This window comes from Buteo buteo, chromosome 15 (genome assembly GCF_964188355.1).
Source record: "Buteo buteo chromosome 15, bButBut1.hap1.1, whole genome shotgun sequence".
NCBI lineage: Eukaryota > Metazoa > Chordata > Aves > Accipitriformes > Accipitridae > Buteo > Buteo buteo.
The window spans coordinates 10,798,044-10,817,175 of NC_134185.1; the positions used below are offsets into that span (position 1 = coordinate 10,798,044).

Consider the following 19,132-nt stretch of genomic DNA (forward strand, 5'->3'; position numbering starts at 1 on the left):
TTGAAAATGTTCCCTCAAGACTCAAGAATGTACGAGTAATATATGAAATACTGATGCTCTGACAAATTCTAAGGAAAAGACCATAACAAAAAAATTGTTTTCTGAGTTTGGATAGCATGTATTTGAAGAGGCATGAATAACGAGAAAACAAACCACTGAACAGCTATTAAGGCATTAATGGGTGATCACAGACTACCTAGAGCAAATTTTAAAAAATAACATAAGTTTTAATCAAACCTATAACAGTCACAAGAAAAGCTGCAGAGAACCAATTTAGGGAATTGCTGGTTTTGAGTGCTTGATAATATTCAAAACATGGTTATATTTGCATGCAATGTTAGGCAATGGTCATCTGGACACAGCTGTGCAAGATAAAACAAGCAGTTAAGTGGATAACACCTCAAACAGGATCTGGAAATGTGACATGGAGTAAAGGAAATTTTGGAGCAGCTAGCAGTCACAGGCCAACAAAAAAAAAAGTTTCAAGTTATGCAAATATATTTAAAAACTAATAACAACAGACAAATCATTAACAGCAAACAATATTAATATATTGCAACCTTGTGAAATTAGTAATTAAGCAATTTCTAAACACTCGTGAAAAGGACATGGAGACAGTAAAGCTTATTGTGCGAAAAAATGCAGTTTAGTCCAGACAGGACATTCACATGTTTTTTACAAATAAAATGGACAGTTAATTGCTGTTATAAAGGCTGTATGATGCAGTCATGATAGATGCGGCGTAACTAACACAGAACATTTATCGAGTGTTAGATAGACTTACCGGAAGTCATCCAAACTCAGGCTACTTCTGCAACAACAGGCACATAAATTACCTCAGAGCCCAGGAGAAAGTAATGTTAAAAGAAAGAAAAAAAAAAAAAAAACAAACACCAACCAAAAAACAAAACAACCCAAATTTGACAGACCTATCCCAACAAAACTGAATAGGCTTTGACTATCACTACAGATTAATAAAAAACGTGGTACAATTAGGAGTTCCTGACCTAAAATTCTAAGAAAGTGAAATACGAATGGTACCTGCACATTTCGTCACCACAATCTTGACCTTTGAATTTAAAACCTCAGTTATTGAAACTTTCAGGTCTTCACTGACATTCAGCACAAGCAGCTACCAATTTATAGAGAGCAACTTTCATTCTTAAAGTTACCTGTAGTGCCAAACAGGCAGCTAACTTTTTCTATAACCTAAGTTCAGAAGTCACGTAGGAATATAATTCATTTAGCCAATACAAAGAAAAGGCTGTGGACTTATTTTATGTAGTAACGCCACCCCCACTTCCCTGTGTCAGATATAGTAAAAACCACTATTAAATTTTTTTTTTTTTTTTTTTTTTATTTCACAGGTTTTAAGAACTGTCATGTCTATTTGACATTCTACATAACCTGGTACATGAAACCAATACCTCAGCCATCAACTCAGTAATTCCAACAGAGATCTTTAAATGGATTAACCATAAACATAGTCATCCGACACAATTTTAATTCACTGGAGCTACTGAATTCTGGACAAAAATATTAAAATATTCAAATTTTACATTTTGTTTTACAAGAGGAACTGATTCTAAGGCATCTTACACTGTCTTTAGTCATGTTAACCGTGAAACTGGAAACATAACCTGTCAAGTTGGAACTGATGGTGACAAAGAATTACACTGCACACAGCTGTTTACAGACTAAATTCTGTGGGTTTTACTCCTAACCACTCCCCAAAATTGTTAATATCTTTTCTACTTGGTTCTTTACTTGAATAATGTTTTAATTTTATTGCTATCCCAATGATCAGAAATCCGGATACATCCATTTCTATATGTGGTCATGGTGCGTAGAAAATCAAGGCAGATAAACAGCTATGCAGAAATCTGGGAATTTATATCACATAACGGCTTTTCTGTTTTTGTTAGACTGCCAACACAGAATACCCTTAAGTAATGTAGTAATGTATTACAGATACATAAATATGAGAGGAAGAGGGAATTCTTGTCCTCTCTTCCACACACCCAAAATTAAGTCACCAGAATTGGAACTTAAAACATCAGTTTTCATTGGCCACACACATTAAACATTAGGTGGAAAATATCAGTTACAGAGTTAAACTGTTGACAACCACAGCTAGCTATCAAGTTATCAGAATAGCGTCAATGTGACTTCTTTACACTCCAGAAATACTTGGGATTTCTCATCTATTACCTTAGCAGTTTTCATAGCACCTTATTTGTCCTATCTGTACACGAAAAGCTATGATTATTTTGTACAGTTCAAAGAAGTCATTCAAACCAGAAATTACACACTGATAGTCACTTTTTCCTACTTTCCCACTTGTATTTTCTAGAAACTGCTCTATAATTTTCTTGTCTTACAATAACTGAAATCTTTCAACACATTACCCACATGTACATTTCACTGGAGTTTCAGATCTACTACTTGATCTTTTTAACCAGCGGTATCTATGCAATACACACGCAGTACCTAGCAAAGCATCAAAGATATGGAAAACAAAACTCGTCTCTTTGCATATAATTACTCTCAACTGGAACTAATGCTAGAATAGGGAAGAGAAGGCTGGGTAAGGTATGTGCATATGGATAACATCTGGAATAATTCCATGAGTAACCTTTTTTTTCCCCCATGGCAGTGACTGTCTGTACCAGATTCTGCAGAGGGAAACTCAAAAGCAACAAGGCAAACTACTTTCAGATAGGATCTCAGATAGGACCTCTGTTTCATGGAAATAATCACTAAGGCACCACTTCAGGAACATACGGTATAGATGCATAGAATTGTTTAGGTTGGAAAAGACATTTAAGATCATCTAGTCCAACCGTCAACCATGCCTACTCAACCATATCCTAAAGTGCCTTGTCTACGCGCTTTTTAAATACCTCCAGGGCTGGTGACTCCACCACTTCCCTGGGCAGCCTGTTCCAATGCTTGACAGCCCTTTCGGTGAAGAAATTTTTCCTAATATCCAATCTAAACCTCCCCTGGTGCAACCTGAGGCCATTTCCTCTCATCCTATCACTTGTTACTTGACAGAAGAGACCAACAACTACCTCGTTACACCCTCCTTTCAGGTAGTTATCGGGAGCGATCAGGTCTCCCCTCAGCCTCCTTTTCTCCAGACTAAACAGCCCCAGTTCCCTCAGCCGCTCCTCACAGGACTTGTGCTCCAGGCCCCTCACCAGCTAGGTTGCCCTTCTCTGGACACGCTCCAGCCCCTCCATGTCTTTCCTGTAGTGAGGGGCCCAAAACTGAACACAGGACTCGAGGGGCGGCCTCACCGGTGCCCAGTACAGGGCAACAATCACCTCCCTGCTCCTGCTGGCCACGCCATTTCTGACAGAGGCCAGGATGCCGTTGGCCTTCTCGCCCACCCGGGCACACTGCTGGCTCATATCCAGCCGGCTGTCGACCAGCACCCCCAGCTCCTTTTCCAGCCCCTCTTCCCCAAGCCTGTAGCGCCGCATGGGGTTGTTGTGACCCAAGGGCAGGACCCGGCCCTTGGCCTTGTTGAACCTCATACGCTTGGCCTCGGCCCATCGACCCAGCCTGTCCAGATCCCTCTGTAGAGCCTCCCTACCCTCCAGCAGATCAACCCTCCCTCCCAACTCGGTGTAACCTGCAAACTTACTGAGGGTGCACTCGATCCCCTCATCCAGATCATTGATAAAGGTGTTAAACAGAACTGGCCCCAATATTGAATTTGTATCATAAACCAGCATATATACTCAGGGCATTCAAATTGTTCTATAATGTAAACCAGATACACTTTCAGTAATGCTATGGATGCTGTTTGAACTCCAGGGGAATATGTTGTAACAGTCCCCAAACAAGATTTGCTTATTTTGTAGCCAGAGGTGTATTTCAAAAACTCCAGGTAGAGACTGCCTGTAATTTCACCCTTTCTGTTTTGGAAAGCAAAGCACCAAGGAGGTGACCTAAATGTTTTCATACTTTAACTAGATTTAAGAAGTGTATGACAGGATACTTTCAACCCTTGACATGAATAATTTTGGGAAAGATACCAGAAGGCAGACTTAAACATCTGGATGAAACCCTGTAGCCATCTTCGACAGAAGCTGGAGTGTGTTTTAAGGTCACCATTCCTAGTGGAGTATCACATAGGAAAAAAATGCAGTTTAGTCTAGCTGCCTTCCACGCTTCTTTGCTAAGAAACAGAAGCTTGTCAGCACCAATCTGAGAAAGCACTACATCAAAGCTTGAGTCCTGGATCTACAAGAACTATAAAGACTACATAATAGGTGTCATCAACAGAGATATATTAAAGAGAATGACTGCATAGTTTTCAAAGAATGTTAGCAGAGAAGAAAGGGATCTCACAATAATACACCTCACAGCAGGCTGCAAATCAAGAGGGCTGCTGCTAGGTGTATCTCTAATGAAAGCAGAAAAAGTTAAATAATTTGCTGTTACTCCTCTAGAAGAGTAATCTAAGATGATAAACATTAGCATTTCGTACAGTACTGTGGATCTTATTTCATACCAAGAAAGCAAGCCTATCCAAATTAAAGAGCGTCTCACTGAAGTTTTCCTTCTTTTGGCTACACCATAAGAGCAATTCAGTTGGGCTAATCTACGACCGAGCCATCCAGTTTAAAATGAAAGACAAGAAATTATGAGACCTCAAGCTTACTCAAGCCAACCCCACGGCGGAAGATCACCCATCCATACCACAGGAGATGCTCTTCTCCTTCTCCACAGGCCCTAAGGAGCCTGAAGGTAGTCTGAAAGTATATAGCCAAAACCCAGAAACAAGGCTTCTGATGCTACATTTATGGAACGAATGGGGAGAGCTGGGGGACAGAAAACATATTTGACCTAGGAGAAATGGCAAATCCTCCTTGTCACAACAAGAAGAGATTCCCATTGCATGACCAGGTTGGTTAGACACAGGGTCCACTGTACCTATCCCTGTAAGACCTGAAATCCAAGACGACCTTCCACCAACCAAATGGTATTATCTATATACAGTCAATTACATCACCACTTTATTTCCACGTTACCTTATTTTCACTGTACATTTATTTTTCCCTTCCCCCTTCTCAAATGTTGAAGTCTAAATCACTGTTTAAATTCTTTAATGTAAAACACTTCAAAGCGATGAGACATCTCGTATAACATTACTTGCTCCTTTAGCATCTAATTTGTCCATTTAAAAAAAAAAAGTAGAGCTAAAAACTTAGTCCCAATTAGTATCAGGCAGTAGCAAAATTCCTATGGCTTAACATTTTGATGCTTTTAACTAAAAACCAAAGAAAAAGACTTAAAATTCTACCATACTTACCTGTTAAACTTTGAATTGCGTGTTGGTGACTCTGCTCCTCTTAAAAGGTGTCTGAAGTACTACAACAGACAAATCAGGTATCAAAGAAAACACTGGACTAACTGAGGTAAGGGCTACTATGCAACAACATTGCAGAATTCAGGAAACAAGAACAGAAGTAAAAGGCAAGATGACCATAATCTAGCAGTTGGAATGTTCATCTGGAAAATGACAGACCAAATTTGCAATACATGCTCCCAGGACTACTTACTTTACTTTACATAGTCTTAGGATTAAAAAGCAAAAACCAAAATGGAAATAAAACTAAAATTAAGCATCAAAATCCACATCTCCTCTTTGTTAAACAATCAAGCATTTGAAGCATTATAGCTATTACAGGCAAGATGACCATCAATACCCTTTTTGAGAAATACACTTTATTAAGAATAAAGCCAAGTAACGTAAGTACCCATTCCCAGGACAAGTCAATATATTCTGCCTCAAATAAATGCGCGAAGCTTAACATGCAACCTGATTTACACACACAAACTCTAAAAGGGAAAAGAATTCAGACTCACCCTTGCGTTTAAAGTGTTTCCTATTAGAAGGCTTTTGGCAACTGTCAACCCAGTGTGGGGATTTTTTTTTTTTTTTTAAACTTGCATTCAGACAGCAATCATAGAACAATCTTAAATGCCTACTAAACTGCTTTGAATGACTGTCCTGAAAACAGACACCTGACTTTTAACTGCTGGAATGCATAACGCTGAAGGTACCTAACTACAACCTTTGTATCTTCGTTTAAGTACCACTATATTTTAAAAAGTAAATAAAGAGATTCTTAATAGTGCTCTATGTCTATCACGCAGACTATTTTTGTACCAAATTTACAATCATAAAAGAAGGGGTGGAGAGGATTTTGTAAAGCAGTAATATATACAAATTTTTACATCAAAAAATGAAGGGTTTTTTTATTCTGCTGATGTTGTGTTGAACTAGAATAAATTCAATTTTCTTACTGAGATTGGTCCCAGCTCTGACATGCTAACTAAAGTGGAAAATGAAGACATATTTTTCAGTTTCACATGCACACAAGTGTTGTAAATAGGGTATCCTAAAAAAAAAAAAAATAGAAAAAATACAATTTTGATTTAAGACTACTCTTCAAATCTTTCACACTTACCTCATCACTGTGACAGAACATAGGAGTAAACACATTCTCAAGTAGAGATAGTACATGCTCATAAGCTTCAAAAAGACACCTCATAGTTTGAAGTTTCACAACATCCATATACGGACCTTCAGCAACTATAAAAAAAATTTATAAATATAAATAGATCTCTATATATGGGCATATAAAATTTGATCTTTTCTGGTCTGAGTTTACAACTGCTTTGCAAGCTACTGTAAGTCTGACAAAAAATAGAAATAAACTGACAAAACAAGGCTTAAGCACAATATAGCAAGGGGGTAACAATTTTTAAAACTATGACAAAAGTAAAGATTGATCACATTTAGATGAGTAAGTCTTCACTTTATTACAGAATGCTGTTTAAATTCCAGTGTAAATTATTCCTTTCAAATTCATACTTACTCCTTTGAATCTCTTCCACAATAAAAGGGTCAAATCTGATTTTGTCAATGCTTTCATCCAAACAATAAGTTTTGTAAATTTTCTGTACTTCCTCATGAAGAGACATCTTTTCAGTATCTGATAGTTCTGGTCGTAAAATTCGGTCATTGAATTCCTCTAAGACGTAAAGAAAAGAAAATGCATTTGTTGATCAACTTGGCAAACAAACAGCATCTTGAGCAACCTATAACATTGACTCATTTTCCAGAAAATATAGTAATTTGTAAAACTTTAAAATTAATAGAAACAGAAGACATCTCAAAATCTCAGGTAATAAGGTAGCTGCCTTCTTATTAACTATAATTCAGATTTGTTCATAAAATTTTACTAAAAATATACTGCAATCCAAACTAATTGTTCCTTATCACAGTAAGGATAAATCCATGAAGCTGTTCCTGGTAGAAGAATGAATCCGAAGAATGATTTTTTTTTCTTCCTAATTACCACATTGTAACTTGTAGTTTTCTTTTAGTGTGATTTCCAGTTCATGCTAAACACACACAGAGCCCCAACAACCCTTTATACCAGTTATCTGCCTATTCTACTGCTATTTCATTCCTAAGACCCAACCCATCATAATATTTTCAATAATGTCTTTAATATCAGACTAACTTGAGAATGAATGTCCCCTGAGAAAAACAAAAATTCTATTCAGCACAATTATGGTGCAATCCTATTGATATATTAGCCCACCGCGTTAATAGCATGGCTACTGGCCAGAAAGAAGGGAAAATAAGGTAGCATTTGATTCATTTTTCAATAGACAAAACCAAACTTCTTCAGAGAAAGTCTACCAAGACCCTTCTGGGATTTTTTTGGTTTATTTTCCGCAGTAAGTGCTTCTTATTCAAAATATTTCTATCAAGTGAAGAACCGCCAAGAGTAGACAGTTTGGGACACCATAACTTGAGAGACCTAAATCTCATTCTTTATTTTATCAGCCAATATACAGATTTGTCACCTATGAGAATGCAACAGAAGTTTAGAAGGAAGAAAATGCTGAGGTTTACCCAGAAAAAAAGATTGATCATGGGCCAGAGTTTGAGTAACCTTTCCGCTAGAGGAAGCAGTTCTAAAGAGTTCTAGAAAGGTCAGCTTAGAACGCCCCGCAGGTACCACCCGCACTGAAAAGGTAATTGCTTTGTTGGTTTTTTGGTGAGGAGTTTTTCTGACAGAAAGCCAACATGTCTGGAAGTATAATGAGCACATAAGAAGCTGTATGCGCAGAGATTATTGATATCTCCCTTATGTAGATTTCTGCAGTATTTTATGAGATAAAGTCTGTCTAATTTAATTTCACATCTTCCTGATGTATATATGGGCTTGGGATATGAAGACACACCCATTATTTCCTATATAACATGGAAATACTTGTTCACTAAAACAAAAAAACCCTATTACTTTGGTAAGCCAGTAATTAACTACTAGTTTACCAAAAAACTTGAAATAAACCACTCCAACTTACAGGAACCTCACAGAAAACCTTATCATTGCAAAGCAGAGGACTTTTCAAACAACACTTGTATAACAGTCAACCCAAATGCATGCTTTATAGCCAAGGTACCCGTTTCTGAATAGAAGGTTTCAACACCTTTAATGTTCCTGTTAACATTTCTGTTCTTTACAGAAATCATAATTTTAAAGCAAAAAGAACATGAGAAGCTTTTCATGACAAACAGCTCATTTTAGTAATACTTTAGTAACCACATATTAAAAAAAAAGGCAGCTGTACTTTCTATCAGTGGCCAGAACTTTTTTCTTACAAGAATATTCTATTTTAAAATGTCCAACCTTTATCAATAAACAGAAGTACATTTAAGACCTACAGTCCACACTGACATTAATGTTGCCGAGATTAGCATTCAAGAATCAGGACATATTAAAATAAGTGAACACAGATCCCGAAAAGTAATCTTTTGCTTAACAATGCTGCCTAGTTTTGAGACTTTGAATATTCACTTCAACATGCAAATGCTTAAAGCTTCTAAAGATCATCAAATATACCTCAGCACATGTATGCAATCTTACCTACAGTCAGGCAGAACTGCAGCACATGGACTGCCCCTTCCTGTTTCAGGAAGTTCATAAACCGAAATAAAAGGTCTTGCTGATCTCTGATCTCCTTTAGCTCCAGTTTCAGGACCTTAGTAGGTTAAAAATGCAGTCAGCCAATTTTCAAACTTTCAGTGAGTACATAAATAATGCAAAGAGTTGTAGAACAAAAACTGCAGGTAAAGTAAAACACTTATTCAAAACAGGAAAGGAAATAAAGGCTGCCTTTACTTACAGATGGTTTTTTATTTCTTGGCTCCGCAAATTTCTGAAGGAATGGAACCAGTGAAGAAGTAGGTTCAGTTGCTTTCTCAGGCTGCAGAAAAAAAATGACAAGAGACAACTGGGTAAGAAAGCTTTCTTAATGGGTGAACAAATTACTACTGTTTTAACTTTGTCAGTACTCACTGGACTATCATCAATGAAGATCAGCAGCAAATGGTTGACAGTGTCCTGCAGGAAAACACAATATAAAATTAATATTAAAGAAACTCAAAAAATTAGATAAAAATCACTTCACTACTGTGTTATGCCCAAGTTTAAACCTGTGAGTATATTAATACTTTAAGAAAATCAAAGCCTGGCAACACGTTTGAGAATTGACCTTCAGCAGTCTCTTCAAGCATTTGCAAGTCAGGGAATTTCTAAAGAGATCTGCACAGAAACATTCTTCACCCAGTGAAGGAAAGCTCTACAAAGTATTTTTACTGTTGGTGCAGATCTAATGAACTACTAATACTTCCACAGCTACAGTACTTTCTGCCTGCAGCTAGATGATACCTTCATAAGTATTGCAATTTTGCCTATTAAAATGCATGCATAAATAAAATCAAAGATGGCAGTGTTCCATCTTTAGCGATAAATGCCCTCTTATTTGCAGAATTAAGGACAGAAGAGTTTATTTCAATATAGCTGCAAAAAAGGCTGGTTTACTTAGACTGCTATAAAGATACATACATCTAGAGTTCAAGAAATCGAGCCCTTGTTTAAATGTAGCTATAGCAATTTGAAGGTGCTTGTACTAGCACAGCACTCTCCCATTTAACAGAAATTGTAGTCTCTCATTAAAAATACATTCTTAAGAGATCATGCCAATACTTTATTTTAGTCAGTTCAGTCAGTTAAGCACTCAAACCAGTTATAAAGAACAAACAAAAACATTAGCCACAAGATTTTTTTCTTTTATGCCATCAAAATGCACAGCAAGTAAGTCATTGTGCATGATTTGCTTTACCACAACATACTTAGTAGGAAAACAGTAATACTGAATAAATTAAGATTATTCCTGTGCTCCAGAGTCTTACAGGATCAGCTAAGAAATCCATTGAGGGAAGGAAAACAGAACCAGGCAGAATCTCTCTTATCAGAAGAGCCAAGGATCTGAAAAGGAAAAAAAAAAAAAAAAAAAAAAAAGAAAGAAAAGAAAAAAAAAATCAGAATCAGTACTAGATTACATAATTTTCTAAGTAAAATTTCCAATGCCATTATATTTTACTGGGAAATATTTTAGTATTTAATAATACCTTAAGCATGCTACTTTTAAGACCAGTCAAAGAACTCATAAGCAAAGGGAAAAGAAGGAAGGATGAGGATGACGACTTTGGAGTTCATTCTTTCACTCACCAAAATTACTGTACTACATAGTATGCAGATACTTTAAAGAATACAATTATAAGTAATTTCTATACCTGCACTCTGTTGACTTTGGGGGCAAAATATAAGGAAAAAGAAGTTCAGTAAGTTTTCTTAAGTAGTGAAGTTCATCTCTTCGGCTTCTCAAAGCAACATGGAGTTCTGGTCCATATTCTTCTAAAGCAGCCTGCTGTAAAAATTCTGCATTTTTTACTGCAAGTAAAAAACAGTATTACGAGTTGTTTCAGCTTTTTCTTATTGTGAAATAAGAGGCGATTGCATTTCATTTGAGCTAAAAAGTTAATACTTTTAGTACATACACAACTGCCAAAGGCATACAATGTAGAAACTTTACCAAAGAACCTTGGCTTAGACTTCGAAGCCTGGCTATGTAAAAATAAAACCCCACACTGAAATAAAAATTCCTTCACCAAACAATTGCAGTTTGCATGGTTTCCAGAATGTTTTCTCATTTATAGTTATTGAAGAACTCAACATTTTGATTTTTCTAAAAAACGGCACTGCCCAAAGTCTGCCTCTACTTGCTCTTTTCCTGACCTCCTTCACGGCCTCCTATTTATTGGACTTCTACCTGTTGACTTGCCTACAAGAAAATTTTAAATCAACTTTTATTCAATCCTGTTATATCTGTTTCCTGCTTAGAACGTTTAGAAACAAACATGAAGGAACACGAATTTTAAACACAGCGTAAACCAAAACCAGCATGCAGATTTGCAAGAGCGCTGCCTCTTACAAGTAGCTGTATGGAGTTGAAAGAATAATTGCTTTATCAGATTAAAAACTATACATATTAATAAGAAGCAACATGTTATATTCCCTCCTATCACTTCAAAGGCAAGACCTGAGCTGTAATAAAGCACACCTAGCTGCACTAGCAATCCGGCACAGCCTCATGCCAAGAACCACACCACGCACAGGTCAGGTACCTAATACATGCCTGTTATCTAGAAGGTTAAAGCTTGTTTCCAGCACGTTGAATTTAGTACAGAAGCCTGCTAGCTTGTCCTTCCCAACCAAGAACCATGAGTGGTATCAGCTGGGATGGGGGATACAGGAATGCAAGTTGCCTGATAAATCTGCCTAGCTGGTGTCACTAAAAGCAGAGAGGAGGAATGCGCTCTCTGGCAAGGACAGGTAATGAACGAATCACGGAGGTGTCTGTGCAAATAGTGAGGAATTACTAAGAGACGTAAGGGTGAGAAGAGCAGGGGAAAAGGAAATGCCTCCTAAAGCAATCATTTGAAAAAGGATATAGAAAATAAACAAACAGAAAAGGCTAGGCTCAACTAGCAACCAAAGCAAGGCCCGAAAGCTGCCTCTGAACCATGTATTACAGGTGGCTGGTTTAGCAACATTTACTAGGAAGCGCTACTAAAAGTCATTTTCAGCTGCTACTTCACATATCTGCCCTCAGGGAACAAGTCTTTTACTTTAAAACACTGACGAAAACAGCTATATTTTCAATGCCATACATTTAAAATCCAGTTCTTTTTTGCTGAAGAAAACTGTTTCCAACTCCTTAGTAGAAATCAAAGGACACAGGAAATTTGGCATAAACAGCACCGCAAGATAATCTAGTATCTTGAAATTGTTGTTGTGCCATGAAAAACATCTAACGTGATCACACTATGCCTCATTATTCATGATATTCATATCCACTACTCACAGGACCAATGGCATGTATTTATGAATATGAAGCAGATGTTTTGAGGGAAGGGAGGAAAGTTCATGACTCCAGTGAAAGTAAACATCTATGCTTAAAAGCTGAATGAAACCATATTTAGTAGATACAGCATTGTGGAACACAGCCAGTGAAAAAAATAAAGATAACTATTTTCCAACACCACGTGTTCTATTTTCTGAATATTCCTTCAATATGCAGTTTTAATATAATTTTTACATTAGGCTCGTGAAGATATTTTTATTTGGATAATAATTAAATACGCTACTGCTCAAAGTCCCTCCATGGCTTATAAACATAAACCTAACTTTTCAACATATTGAACTCCACTAACTGCTTACGTTAGTGTGCAGATGTGAAATCATTCTAGCTATAAGAGTTACAGTTACAGTACAGTGCATGGACATGCAATCCTTTCATTTATAACTACTCATCTGGAATACAGAGGAAAAACTTCAAGAAGCATTGCTAAATGATCCTGATTGCTCTGAATAGACAAAAACCACATTCCTGTTTACTATACAAAGAAATTTAGTATTTTAACATGGGGAAATGAAAATCAAAACTGAGAGATTATTTGTAATGTAATTTTTCCCCTATTTGTCTTTGCAACCTCCAGACGAAAAATGGAAGAGGATCGCTTTTTTTTTTTTAAAAGAGAAGGCAGTGAGGATGAAACTATTTAGCAAATATAGTAACAAACAAAGTAAAAAATAAAAACAAACAAAAGAAACATTTATACTTGCCCCTTGAAACTGACAACATATCAAGGCTTTACATTACCTTTCTGCCTGGCCTTGGCTATCACTTCGATGTGTTTCATTGCTGCCTTAAGCATTTTCTTTGTTACAACAGTTGGAATATCCACCTAAAGAACAGTTTTAAAATGAAAACAGAATTGTTCTAGTTTTTTCCCACATTTATTACAGACAACTATCAAACATACTAATTTGCTTATACATCCCCATTCTAACCATAAAATGAACCCTTAAGAAACAACCCATGAATTCTCCAGATGAACTGACAGTATGCTCATTCTTCTGGGTAAAGCATATAACATCATGTAGAACTAAATGCCATAAACAATACTGTTAACACATTTATTGGCAACCTGTTCCCATTATGATTCTTCCATTGCAATAATTAATGTAGCTTGATTTCCAAGTCACAGTATATGAAGCCTAGTTCTACATGAAGATTTGACCATCAACAAAAGCAAGTTAACTATGCTCTGCTTCTAGTACTTGTGTACCTTAACCCTCAGCAATCATGTCCAAAAGGACTAAAAGCAAAGCAAAACCCTCCTCTCTATATATATGCAGAAAAAATGTCACAGCTCAGGTGATGGCAGAAGCAAAAGAAAGTTTGAGTTACTGAGTCAAGACGACCGTTAGTGCCAACAACGATATCAGGTGATCATAAGACAAACAAAAAGCATGTATGATTTAATCAAGGATTACATTAGATTCCTGCGTTTATACTTTCCTTGACGGCTATGAAAATGAAAGGAGTATTATAGAACAATTCAGGCACAAATGGACCTCAGGATGTCTTAGTCCAACCTCCTGCTCAAAGCAGGCTCTGATTAGGGTGCTCAGGGCTGTATCCACCCTGGTGCTGAAAACCTGCTGAGATGAAGACAGTCACCTCCTCACAGGTCAAATGCTCCAAGCCCAACCATCTTGGTGGCCCCCTGGTTGAACTTGCCCCACTCTATCAATGTCTCTTTTGTAATGGGAAGCCCAGAACTGGATGCAGTGTTCTAGCTGCTGTCTAAAGAGCATCAAGTAAAGGCAGATAGTCACTTTCCTTGATAGACTGGCTCTACTGTTGGCGTTCTTTGCCACCAGTACACACTGCTGGCTCATACTCAGCTTACTGCCTTCCATGGGGCCAGGCCCTTTGCAGCAGAGCTTCTCTCCCCAGCCAGTCAGTCCCCAGCCTCTGCGGTTTCAAGGCATTCTTCTTTATAAGCTGCAGTAGTTTCCACAGAAATGTCTCTAGAAACTGATTTACACTTAGCATGCCCTTTATTTTAAGCAAGAGCAAAAGACGTCTCAAAGAAGCAGAAACATAGAGTTTCAAATGTTCAAAATGTAAGTCTTCTGAACAAGTTTCTTTCCTAATGGAGTTTGTCCCTCCTCAATACTAAGTCAAATAAAGACCTTAAGTAATGAAACAGAAGCATAAAAGTGCTTCTTGCCAGACAAAGAAAGAGACAGTGTAATTGCAAAGGCCACCAGAGCTGAGAGAAAAGCTGTTTTTTTTCATTCATTTGTACAAGGAGAATAGCATGTATTCCTGCACCCTCCCCAGTAACATTTGAGGTGCACAGCTATGACCTGAGCTGGCCAGCCCAGACAAGCTAGCACAATTGACTAGAACTGCCTCAAAATAACTAACTGAATTAAGGTCAACTCCTATTTACAAGCAAGAAAGTAGGAGCTTCTGCTCATCGATGGAAAACCCTGCCCTTTGGGACTCACATTTCAACAGTAATTTCAATAAATCAAGAGTTTCCTATGCAATGTAGGGATAGGGGAGTGTTTATTCCTGCAGAGGTAAGTCAAAAAGCACAGCAAGCAAACTGTTATTGACACTGGAGCAGACACTATCGACTTTTGACAGAAATTTCAACCAGATGCAGGGCTAGCTACACCACACAAAGGGAAACCCTCCACTTTCCCTTGAAAACCCATAACCAACCCAGAAATGGCCATAATAAAGAAAATGCGGGGCAGGGCAGAGAGAGAGAAGTATTTCAGCATATATTTAAGAGCTGACTGGCCTGAAGTGCTCAAAAACCATGCCTCAAAAAAATCCACCTAGGCAGCCTTAAACAGAAAACAAAGGAATTATTTTCACTGAAGCAATTCATAGTTTTAAGTCTTAATTCAAAAGCAGAAGATTCTTTGGCAAAAAAAGTATAAAAATATAACCTAAAAAAAAGGAAAAAAACAGTCTTTTTTCTTACACATAGTAGTTCTTGAATTTAAAAATTTTATCTCTATTAGCTAGAACTATTGCTTTCAAGCATTTAATAATAAATCCAAATCAAATTACAGCTGTTTGGCAAAGGTATAAGACTATTTTATTTCACAATCAGTGATGAGTTGCTCCTCAAATGAGGTTATAAAGGACACTTTACCAGAGCTGAAAGGCTATAAAACATTCTGTCATAACTCTTTTCAGCAAAATACTGAAGCTTTAAGCTAGGATTCCTAAAATGACAAAAAGTTGGTATTTTATTTGCAACTTGCACATCAACTCTGATTTCTACATACAACATTTTCAGTAGTATATGCATCACAGCTATTAACTGAAGCTGTTTGAATCTGCATGTGGGTGTGTGCACACAAAGAAACACTTGTTCAGCAGAAAAAAAAGTATGAGCTGAAAAATACAGCATAGCATGAAACACCATGCTCCCCTGCATGGCCGAGCATGCCAAGTTTCAATTTTGTTCCAAAACCCAAAGTTACTATGAGTATCATTTTGCTTGAGATATCTGTACCACTTCACACAAGGAGACAAAATAAATCGTACTATTCTGTAGGATGGATACAAATAAATCTAAACATTTGTAAAGAGAAATGCATTTCTGTGACGACCTTTATTTTGTAGTTCCCGTGACAGTGCTTAATACTTGTACATGTCTTGAGTTTTTGTTGCATGTACTGTCTACCCAGATACATGGAATTGAAGATACTACATTTACTTCATTACTGTCAAAGGCAGATATAGTAAATTAACACTCTACTTAAAGATGCTATAGCTGATCTAACATGATTAATACCTTATTACATGACCAATAGAGGAGACATCATCATTTTCTGAATCAACAATGGATCTACAAACAATGCAACTGACACCTGCATGTATCACAACTCCAAATTAAATTTTTAAGACCTTGCTCTAGATTTTCACTTTGAAAGATTTACTCCACTTTCACACCTCCATATAATGTCTGTGCTACACAGACATTTCGTAATCTTACCCCATATTCATTTTAAAAAGCAACATGCTTGAGTTAGAGTAAACAAGAAAGTCATCTGGATTTGATATATTACAAGGACAGAATCAGGCTGTTAATCAGTCATGACAGAGTACATGTACAACTTGTAGCTCAAGAAATATTGCTGTTACTAAGGAGGGGAAAAAAGAAACACATTTATGGTAGTTGCTCCAACAGAGGGGCCAGCACTGAATAAATCTGAAAACTGAGTTAGCAACTCTTCCTGCTTAGAACAGCCAGAAAGTTGGAAGCAGTTCCTGTGAAACAGGCTTGAAGCACTTTACCAGAGAAGAGAGTATCTATGCTAGTATAGTAAACACAGCAAATAAAAAATTTTAGCCTTCAGAATGTTTCTTAAGAACTACATTAATGTAAGAATGATACCTGGTTTAGTTCTTAAATGACAATCTATTCTTTATAGACAATATAAGGACCTTGTCTGCATTTAAAAGTCAAGCAAGCAGAAGCTATGATACAGGTACACTGCTAACCATTTTCTTATAGTTCTTTTTCAGTAATTTTCAGAACTGTTTCCAATTGGATTAAGTCACTAAAAGACAACTAAAAGATCATCCCAAGGTTTTAATAATGTCTTGCACTGGTGTAAAAAAAATATAATCATTTGCAAGAATCATAGAATACTTTGGGTTGCAGGGGACCTTCAAAGATCACCTAGTCCAACCCCCTGCCATGGGCAGGGACATCTTCCACTAGATCAGGTTGCTCAAAGCCACGTCCAACCTGATGCTGAACACTTCGAATGATGAATCTTCAAAGATGGTTTATAACCAGGAATGGGATAAGCTCCAGAAGGAGGGAACAGATAATGCAAAGAAGAAACTTAGATGGAAACTGCCTATACTCACTGTAAGACTTATTTTGGAATCACCATTTTAAAAAAAATTGAAGAACTCATTACAAATGAATATCAGTTATTCCTGATGGAAAACCAACACTGATACCTTTAAGTCACCTTACCTTGTGAATTCTCCGAACTAATACAGATGCAAAAAACCGCAGCGTGCCTCTCAGTTCATCCACTGAGGATTCATCATCAGTAATATTTCTGCAGTGTTGTAAAGCATGTCATGTAAGAAAACAGAATAAAATACATTTATATTAATCCAACCACAATATATTTGGTACTACTAAAAGCTGGAATAAGAACATTCCACAGTGAGACTTCAACTGGTATTAATTGAAATGAAAGCTACCAAGTGTGGGCAGAGAGTAAGCAGTCTTTTTCTCAAGCAAAATACACACCATTCCCACTATGTTTGTGCACACAACAATGGCTTAAGAAATATGTCAGTAAATTGGAATTATGTACCAATTCCTGCTCTAATATACTGTCTGCATGATTTTGACCAAGAAAAATCTAACTTAGTTTCCAACATGTGAATGTTTCCTAGTTCAGTGGCATGAAGTGAAACTTAATTAATATCGGCAAAGCCTTTGGAACAAGAGTACTGCAAGCACATACCCCAGTTAAGCTAGTCAAAATTGGATTTTTCATATTGCATACTACAAGACATTCTATACTCAAGATTTCAAATAATTTTCTTCTGGTTTAGTACAAATCTGGCTTTGTTAACCTCTTTTGTTTAAGTTTTATTATAAAATTGGTAGTTTCTCATGCAGCTTTTAATGAAATAGGTACATCTCCTGTATTTCAGCTCAGGCTTTTCCAACAGAAAACTTTCACTGGTATTTTTTCAACAAGTTCTAATACTTAGATGTCACTTAATACAATAATATTCTCTCTTCTAAATATAAAATTGGACCTATTTCTGGTCTAAATAGAGATTACCATTTCCTAGAAGGGAAAAGAAAGCATAGCACAGGAAACTGACAAATGGTGGAACTTATTTTTTAAAAAGTTGAACTACTTCTGAAGTAGTATGAAATGTGAAACCATCAATTACAAAGAAAACAAAACAAGAACCTCAACCTGTTGCTACTTGGAACAGAATTTAAATTATTTAACGTGGTTTCTGCTTGGAAACAAAGAAATAAAGGAGAAATTAAACAGGTTCCCAAATCACCATGTCTAAATATCATGTAAACTTTTTATCTGGCTTGCCAGTTTCCACCTGCTGCAATAAAGTATTTTCAGTGAAAAACCATGGTAAAAATACTTAGAGTTGATTCAGGAAGAAAAATACCTAACTCCATGTCTTTTTTGGGAAACCGAATGAAAATGGGAAGCACATCAAGTCTTAGATGCAGAAACTGCAACTAAACTGAGTGGAAAAAGAGACCATGATAACAGCATTCCACAAAATGCAACAGAAAGAATAAAAAGTCTACCTGCATTTAAGCACATATGGACATCAGATTATGACTAAAGATATTGGTAAAACTGCATTATAATAGCTATACAACAAAGAAAGTTACATTCTGCTTTAGCTAATGACCATACATAAAAATCATCACAGTTTGCAATGATAAAGGAGTTTGCATATGTGGCATATACAAATATTATTTGCATTAAAAAAAAAAATTCAGTACAAGCAACAACAGCACAGTTGAAAAATAAAAATTTTATGCCTATAACATCGTTTTACATTATTCAGCTTCCCATTTTTTAAAGCAATGTTAGCCTGGGTTATATAGCATTCAAACGCATGTTGAAGATGAACTGCTGGGTACAGATACTGGTGACCTGACTGTCAAAGGATGCAACTAATTGCATGAAAAAGCACCTTAAAGAAAGCAGCCTGGCATAAGGAATACAACCATCCTCTAACAGCTAATCATATGCAGATAAGAATACTGTAGGGGAAGGTTTGG

The 19,132-nt window shown here is 36.7% G+C and overlaps 1 protein-coding gene across 8 annotated transcripts in view; it reads right to left on the reverse strand.

Moving 5' to 3' along the window:
• The window catches only part of SNX14 (sorting nexin 14), a 57,681-nt gene that overhangs the window by 25,576 nt on the left and 12,973 nt on the right, over positions 1-19,132 (reverse strand). For 5 of the 8 annotated variants that reach the window (XM_075046556.1, XM_075046553.1, XM_075046552.1 and 2 more), the window contains 11 exons: positions 17,318-17,405; positions 13,108-13,192; positions 10,679-10,835; positions 10,295-10,370; positions 9,399-9,443; positions 9,226-9,306; positions 8,967-9,081; positions 6,900-7,055; positions 6,489-6,613; positions 5,327-5,385; positions 785-811 (listed from right to left, as the gene is read on the reverse strand). In XM_075046556.1, the coding sequence (XP_074902657.1) occupies positions 785-811; positions 5,327-5,385; positions 6,489-6,613; positions 6,900-7,055; positions 8,967-9,081; positions 9,226-9,306; positions 9,399-9,443; positions 10,295-10,370; positions 10,679-10,835; positions 13,108-13,192; positions 17,318-17,405 (1,014 nt within the window). The remainder of the gene's footprint in view (positions 1-784; positions 812-5,326; positions 5,386-6,488; positions 6,614-6,899; positions 7,056-8,966; positions 9,082-9,225; positions 9,307-9,398; positions 9,444-10,294; positions 10,371-10,678; positions 10,836-13,107; positions 13,193-17,317; positions 17,406-19,132) is intronic. The other 3 variants (XM_075046558.1, XM_075046555.1, XM_075046554.1) reach the window with 1 other exon arrangement.